Raw genomic sequence first — 9029 nt, forward strand, 5'->3', positions numbered from 1 at the left:
ACTGACTGCTCCACATCATCTTCCCGTAATTGCACTTTCTTGTCCATTTGTGCTCTTGCCTATGGTTTCCAATGACAGACTTGACTGCAAAATTAGTTTTGTATGAACCCATATTATCAGCAGTCAGTCAAATATCTACTTTTGATGCGGAGTGAAATTTGGTCTAACCAAAAGAGAATGAATTAATGAGATCAAGCGGAAAATTTAGTCAAACTCAGGTTGTTTCCCAAAGGTTTTAACCAAGATTATTATACAAGAAATTAAAGTTTCTTTCACTAGGCCAGAAAAGTAACAAACAATGGGCATTGCTAGAAAATAGACCACATTTCTACTCTGGGGGTTTTGTGTAGAAAAAACTCAGCATTAGGCATTCAATTAAAATGGAGGGGATAGAGGCCTGTTATGATTCTCTAGAAGGAAAAAAAACTCTTAATATTGGTAACTATTGATTTACACCAAACTGGATTCCTAGTTCACAACTAATTATCTGATGCTACTTCAAAGTCATTTCAGGTTGTCTGGGCTCAGTAGCTCACGCCTGAAATCCTGGCACTTTGGGAGGCCGAGGCAGGTGGATCACCTGAGGTCAGCAGTTTGAGAGCACCCTGGGCGACATAGGGAGCCCCTGTCTCTAAAACATGAAAATAAAAATAAAAATAAATTATTTCACCCAACAGAGTGTTATTTAAACAATAACAGAAAGGAACACAGTGGTTTTACTGCATATATGTTGGCTCTAGATTTACTTAACTGCTACTGCAATCTTACACAATATTCTTACATTGTTTGTGGACTATAAATGAGAACAATAAAATGATCAATGTGATCGATGTGCTACAAACTAAAGGTAGTCTGGTCATCAAATTCAAGTTAAGTAGAATGGGCCCCAATGTTTACAAAGTTTGGTTTGAGGAAGGATTTTATTCAGCCCTTCTGATTCTGTACACAGTGTCTCTTCCCTTTCACACCATTTTCTTGGGCTGGTTCACCAGCTGCAGCTGATGATGAGAGCAGGATATGATACCAGTGGCTAATTGTGCTTGTAAGTTGGCAATGCTTTAGATCACAGAGAGAGTGTAGCTTTCAACAAAAGTCACTAAGATGTGGTCACTGCACAATGAACATGTACAATTTGGGGCACACGCACAAAAAACATTCACATGCACATTTGTATAATGTTGCAATGGAGAAACAGACATTGTAGGTAACATTTTAAATTAGGTGCTTACTGTCTCACTCTACAGAGGATTTGATTCTTCTTTTACTTTTTTTCTCATATGGCATTGTATATCAGAATACAATAAGATTTTATGACAGAGTAATGAATCCACATTCTTGGATAGTTTGACATGAGATTTCTTTACAAAAAGGGGCCATCCATAAAAGGGAGGGCTGCATCATCTAAACACAGGTATGCAGCATCAGTGAAGACATCCGGTTCTCTGAGCCTCACTATCTGCCTGCCATGTGCTCAGGAGTTCTAAATTATTCCTACGGCACTCTTTAGCCTTAGAAAGAGGAATTTCCACTTCCATGGGAGCATCAGCTTCCAGCAGTGATGAGTGAAGACAGTCTGAAAAGTTATTTACATATTTCTTTTTTCAATAAAATTGTAAAATCCAGTATAGAATTGTTCACACTCAATAGCAGATTGAAACTGATAGCACCTTGTGTGATTATGCCTTTACAATGTTTTAGGTGTATTATTTATGCGTTAATCTTGACAACAACCTATATATTGAATTTACTGATTTTTCAACTAGGAAATTGATGCACAGAGAGATTAGTTGATAAAGTAATGGACATAAAGCAGCTAAGTGGTTGAATCTGGAAAAAACTCTGCAGCCTGCCTCCAAATTCAGGAATATTACATTAATTACTATATAGTTGCCTGAAATGCCACAGTCGTAAATATGTTGTAATCAATCTATTTAAATACATAAAAAAGTAAATACATAAAATAACTATTAATATTTATTTCTGTGAACTACCATCCATATGGAATAAATGAAAACTAAAGCAATTGAGAAGAATTTATTTCAATTTTAAAATTAAAAAAGCATATCATTTTCCTTAAATTATCCAAAGCTTAGACAAAACTTTAGATAAATTAGATAAAGTGTTCTACACTCCTTAAAATTTTTTCATTACCAACTTCAAAAATATTTTCCTCCTATATGATTTAATAACATACACTTCATAATTTGCATTGCTTTTTTATTTAGTCTTGGAAAGAGCTAAAACTCATCTTTAGATTGATAGTCTCAATAGGGTAGAGTTGATTCGTGGAGGAGGCATAGGCATCTTATCATAAGTTGAGGTCTTGAAAATGAATAGAAAATGAAAATAAAATACTGTAAAAGTGACCACAGGGAATGATAAAATTGATGACATGGAAGCTTGTGGCTATGTTAACACAATGCTTGATTGAGCAGACATAGCATATATATATATATACACACACACACACATGTGTATATATGTATATGTGTGTGTGTGTATATATATATTTATTTTTGAGACAGACTCTTGCTCTTGTCGCCCAGGCTGGAGTGCAGTGGCGTGATCTCAGCTCACTACAACCTCCGCCTCCCAGGTTCAAGTGATTCTCCTGCCTCAGCCTCCTGAGTAGCTGGGACTACAGGCACCCACCACCACACCCGGCTATTTTTTTGTATTTTTAGTAGAGATGGGGTTTCACCATGTTGGCCAGGCTGGTCTTGAACTCCTGACCTCAGGAGATCTGCCCACCATGGCCTCCCAAAGTGCTGGAATTACAGGCATAAGCCACCATGCCTGCCCCAGACATAGCAATATTCTAACACTTAACAAAGGACTATCAATAAATGTGTATTCATAGAGAGGAGAAATCTGAATGAAAAACACCTGGGGGGATTTGTAAAAACTGAATGACCCTCTTATTCTGCAAGTTTGCCTAAGTGGAATTTCTTGTGATGGAGGTTAGTTTCATAGAATTTGGATGTGACTATGCTAAAAATACAAAGTTGTCTTTAACTTCTACACATCCTAGTATGTGATTTAATTTTATTTCTGTATTTTCCTATAACTCTTCCCATAGCCTGCTTCACTTCCATGTTCTTCAGGCTGTAAATGAAAGGATTCAGCATAGGGTTGATGACCGCATAGAACAAGGAGATCAGTTTGTCTCCCTCTGCTGAGTAAAGGGACTTGGGCCTCATGTATCTGATTAATCCTGTTCCATAATATATGGTCACCGCAGTCAGATGGGAAGTGCAGGTTGAAAAGACTTTTTTCCTGCCCTCAACTGAGTCTATTCTCATCACAGCCACCAGGATGCGCAGGTAGGAGAGAATAATGAGGAGGAAGGGGAGTAACACTGTTCCGGTCCCTCCTGCAAGCATCATGGCCTCCTGCAGGGATGTATCTGCACAGAACATGTGAAGAAGGATGGGCAGTTCACAGAAAACATAGTCAACAACATAAGGACCACAGAGTGGGAGGACTGTGAGGAACAGAGGCACCACTGAAGCAAAAACGCCTGTGGTCCAGGCTCCCAGAGCCAGTGCCACACACAGGCGTGTTCACGATGAGCAGGTACCTCAGTGGGAAACAAATGGCCACATAGCGGTCCAGTGCCATCACTGCAAGAAGAAAGCACTCAGTCACCTCCAGGAATAAGGTGATGGAGGTCTGAGCAAGGCAGAAGTTGTAAGAGATGACTTTGCTGGTTGCAAGGAAGTTATAGAGCTTCTTGGGGACCACGATTGTGCTAAAAAGTGTGTTGAGAAAGGCCAGGTGACAAAGGAAGATATACATGGCTGTCTGGAGAGGGGAACGCAGAACGACCAAAGTGATGATGGCTGTGTTTCCAAAACAATTTGCCAAGTAGGCCAGAGAGAACAGGAAGAAGAGGGGTGTCTCGCTTTGGGGATGACTGGAAAATCCCATAAGGACCAGCTCAGTGACGGTGCTGGAATTCTTATGTCCCATTTTGGCGAAATATGCCTGTTCAAATGCGAGCAAGGAGAAAAGAAAAATGGTCTTACATAAAAATTCTGAGGTCAAATCAATTCCCTTTCACAGCAACTTTAATGCTGATGGTAAATGTATCTTAATTGGAATAAAAATTATTTGTGAAATTCCAGTGGACATGAAGAACAACTTCAAATCATAGTTTTCATCACATGGTTACTTATTTTTGATAAATTACAAAAGAGCTTTTTCTTTAAAGGTGAGAATTTCACCATTTTATCGCATGTACTACAGAGCACTCCTCTATATTTGGCTAATCAAATGCTATTATCCATTTCTTAAAAATGAGCTACAGGTCCTATCAAAGAAAATGACTTTTCTAACATCATGAGCAGAAAATGTGCAGGTTGAAAATCATTCCGTTCTTCTCCTAATACATTAAAAGTCAGAAGTGATACTAGTTTTCATTTAGTGAGAAAAGGGGTTGATTTTTTTTTTCCTTTCTGATTCCTAAGGGGTATAAATTATCATCTCATATCGGAATAATACACCTAATTTAATTACTTAGACTATTTTAACTCCCTCAACATTAGTAAAAATAATATGGTTAATGCTCTAAACATTTGAGAGTCCAAATGTCTAGTAGTGGTCTTAGAGAAGATAACATATTGGTCCCAAAACCAAGCTTTTTGACCATTTTAAGCACAGTGTAAAACTGCTTTTATGGGCTTATGACTCATACATGTACATCTACAGTGATACACTTCCTGTACTCCACAAAATCTGAGTGAAACATACCAGCCTGTGCTGAAATGGAAGATATGGGTTAGTTGTACAAAGTGCAGACTGTCTTATACAACACACATTATCAACTGTCAACTGCGATGAACAAAACGACACAACATTAAGCAAAAACAAAACAAAACAGATGCTTAGGAGAACATTTTTAGACACGGGGGAATATAACATGCGAAACACAGAGGCTGGGGGTCACACAGACTCAGTGAAACTCCCTGTACCGTACACCTTTCCTTTCTCCACGCTCTCATATTTCCAGTGCCTTCTCTTTCCTGTCTGGGGGTCACTTTCTTGTTGGCATCTATGTAAAGGATTCTTCTAGATCTTGCTCTGACTCTCTACTTAGCTTTCTCTCCTGTCTGCACAGACGGAATTACTGAGCCAAAAGGCCACATGACACAGCAACAAGGTAGTGGGGGTGGAGAGAGAGCAACAGAAAGAGAGTGGGAGACACACAGAGAGAAACAGAAAGACAGAGAGAGACAGAGTGTGTGTGAATCTCAGTTCTGTGACAGGGAAGGGAGTGAGTTTAGGGAGAGGAGAGCAGCTGACATACTTGCCCAGTCTTTGGATGTAGGAAACCTGTTCATCCACAGTCAGTGCTGGCACCTGATAAGTGAATTTTCCCAGAAAGGGTGAAACTATCAAATCTTCGCCTCTAAAGGAGACGCATGGGAAGCACAGCCGCTGGTCAGCCCCTGGAGCTCATCATCTTTTCTTGGCAGTGTGCTCCTCAGCTCCATGGAAGTTCTGTTAAAAAGAATGAGACGGCTATAGCTGTTAACATGCACAACCTGTTCCCTGATTTTACATGATTAGTTTTAGTATAGAACTTATCCACATTCTCTTTATGCCTTTCCTTATTTATCCCAACTTTACATTACATTTAGGGGACTGAAATGGAGGTAAAATTATTTTCCAGTCATTATAAATCGAGAGTAGAGGCTTCAGTGAGCTGAGTAAAGTCTATTAGCAGAGGCAAAATTTTGAGTTGATCCCAAAGGGAACCAGTTAACTTCATGCAAAAAAAAGAAAAACAATTTATGTTCTACTTACTGCTGATGGCAGATAGCTCGTTCATGCAGTTTATAATTTACTATTTGGGGTGCTATCTGTTAACTCTATTGTTTCTCTGAAAGAAACAGCTCAGTTTGGAAGTTCTAAAAGTAATGTGTTAAGAACATCATATTTTTGTAAAACATACACATTTTCTTAGCTGGAAAGTTAGTGTTTTTGGCTGGGTGCAGTGGCTGACACCTGTGATCCCAGCACTTTGGGAGGCCGGGGCAGGGAGATCACTTGAGCTCAGGAATTTGAAATCAGCCTGGGCAACATAGGAAGATCCCAGTCTCTACGAAAATACAAAAATTAGCTGAGCACAAGCCTGTGGTCCCAGCTACTCAGGAGGCCAAGGTGGGAGGATTGTTGGAACCTGGGAAAGGGAGGTTGCAGTGAGCTGAGATTGCACCACTGCACTCAATCTGAGAGACAGAGCGAGACTGTCTCAAATACATACATACATACATACATACATACATACATAGATACATCCATCCATACATACATACATACATCCATACATACATCCATACATACATAGCAGCCTGGGCAACGTAGCAAAAACTGGTCTCTACCAAAATTACAAAATTTAGCAGGACGTGGTGGCACGTGCCTGTAGCCCCAGCTTCTCTGGAGGGTGAGATGAGAGAATGGTTTGAGCCCTGGAGTAGAGGTTGCAGTGAACCAAGATCATGCCACTGCACTCCATCCTGGGCAACAGAGCCAGACCCCATCTCAAAAAATAAATACATGAATTTAAATAAATAAATAAAATAAGAATAAACCACCAAGTCCTACGTGTTTAGTGGAACAGTCAATCTCCTGGCCCCAGGCTTAGACTCCCTCGTTTCCATGCGCAACACCACTGCTTCCCTTTGGCAGTCAGCACCCAGCCCTCTGACCAGTACCGAGTCTGGTTCTCTCCACAGGGATCAATATGGAGACACTTGTTCTCTATTCATGGATCAGTAAGTGTAATAGTGAGAGAGGCCGCCCCACACGCTACATGGCTTTCTAAATTTAGGTAGTCTGACTCAGGGGAAATGCCACCATGTATTGGCCTCTAGTTTAAAGCATCTACTCTATCATGTATATCATCCAAGCATCACTGAAGGATGTGCCCCAGCCTTCAGCTCGCCATTCCCCCTTTCTGTCACGTTGTCTGCTACCAGATGATGGGGCAGTGCTGGTGAATTCCATGGTGTGAGCCCATTGCTATGTTTTCAACTACATAAAATTAGTTCCTCTGCCAAAAGGCAATCTGTGGTCTGCCACAAAGGTAGATATGGAACTTCAGTGATCATGCAAATGAGGGCAGTGATAGCCTGACTCATGAGGAACAATCGCTTATCTTTCTGTGGCTAGCTGGTACAGCCGGGGAACTATGCCACTTCAGCGGCTCTTCTTCAGACTCTGCTCTTGGTTGGTTGACTATGCGAGTGGTAGTAGAAAGAAAAGCTATTTTTATTTTGAATCCAGGCATGGGTATTATCATTGCCCCATAGCTACCGTGCAATGTGCTTGTTGAACAAATGCAATGCAATCTAAGTAGGTCAGTCCCAGTGGATAAAACATGACATAAATAGACCTGGAGGCCAGGTGCGGTGGCTCACACCTGTAATCCCAGCACACTGGGAGGCCAAGACAGGAGAATCCCATGAGGCCAAGAGCTTGAGACCAGCCTGGTCAAAATACCATGACCCTGTCTCAAAACAAAACAAAACAAAATGTTAATGCCTGGGGAGGAAAGCTTAAAAAAAAAAAAAGAGTCAGCCGGGCGCAGTGGCTCACACCTGTAATCCCAGCACTTTGGGAGGCCGAGGCAGGCAGATCACCTGAGGTCAAGAGTTTGAGATCAGCCTGACCAGCATGGTGAAATCCCATCTCTACTAAAAATACAAAATTAGCCAGACATGGTGGCAGGTGCCCGTAATCCCAGCTACTTGGGAGGCTGAGGCAGGAGAATCACTTGAACCCGGGAGGTGGAGGTTGCAGTGAGCCAAGATCGCATCATTTTACTCCAGTGGGGGAGACAGAGAGAGATTCTGTCTCAAAAATGAAAAGAAAAAGAAAAGAAAAGAAACAATCATCACAGACATTAAGAATTAGAGTTAACTAAATAAAACTGTCCTTTTGTTTATAATGAAGTTTGCATTTTTAATTTTAGCACTGGAATTACATTAAATAGCATCATAAGACACCAAAAGCAAGCCTATAGAATTCCATTTAACTAGCAGAAATTTATAATGGTATTAATACGGTTTTCTTATTGACAGGGAAATTCAGTACATGGTTTTTCTACTAATTGGTTGAGGGTGAGATGAAGGATGCCCCATGTTGTTGTTCTTAGATCCTTCCTCCAACACCATCAGCATAGTTGATTAGATATATCTGTTATCCTACTGTAACCGTTAACAGTATATACCCTCTCATTTTCCAGAGTATCTCAGAAGGAAAATGATGCTATGTTAACCTTACCCATAAGCCACTTCCTGATAATAGTTACATGATTCTAGATAGGCACCAAGTCAAGGTGAGCATGTCTCTGCTGGGTGCAGGGATCTTCCGCAGGGAGTGTCAGCTTACCTAAGCCAATCATATCAGATTCCTTCCCTCTACTTTCTAAAACAAAGCTTAGAGTCAGTCAATTTCTCTTTGATGGCAGCATTCATTTGTAATGTATTAATATCAAATCTATGGCTGGAACCATTTCCCCCTCAAAGGATGGAAAACTCTTTTACTTCAGAGAGAACACAGCCAATGAGCAGAGAGAAGTAGAGGTTAGCGGCCCCAGGGAAAGGCCTGGAGCCCTTTGACTGTTAGTCAGCCTGGACGCCTGTATTTTGCTTGATGAAACTCTCACAGAATTCTCAGCCCTCAAAATTCTCCCTGAGTGCCTACTCCTAAGGATTGAGTTTTTGCCAGTTGTGACCAAACCATTCAAAATGTGATCCCTAAAATCAATGTACTGCAAGTGATAGACCCAAAACTATGGAACTAGCAAGATTATGCCATAAGACAGTGAAGATTTATTGCAGACTGAACAACTGACCACATTTATAATGCAGGTGTACCACAGTTGGCTAAGTTATCATCTGTTGTTTCTTGTTCGTCTTTCTTATTGACAGGGAAATTTGACAGGGAAATGTTGTATCATCTTGTTTTTTCTTTATATATTTTCAGTGAATCTGGAAATTTTAGGAATGTTGTTAGGAACA

At 40.5% G+C, this 9029-nt stretch overlaps 1 protein-coding gene across 1 annotated transcript; it reads right to left on the minus strand.

The window, feature by feature from the left end:
* Positions 1-3011: 3011 nt before the first annotated feature.
* Positions 3012-3972, minus strand: LOC111545273 (olfactory receptor 2A12-like). Its single transcript, XM_023216247.2, is given in 2 exon segments — positions 3012-3549; positions 3551-3972. Coding segments are annotated over 2 exon segments (960 nt in total).
* Positions 3973-9029: the final 5057 nt, after the last annotated feature.

Source organism: Piliocolobus tephrosceles, chromosome 1 (assembly GCF_002776525.5).
Source record: "Piliocolobus tephrosceles isolate RC106 chromosome 1, ASM277652v3, whole genome shotgun sequence".
Taxonomy (NCBI): domain Eukaryota; kingdom Metazoa; phylum Chordata; class Mammalia; order Primates; family Cercopithecidae; genus Piliocolobus; species Piliocolobus tephrosceles.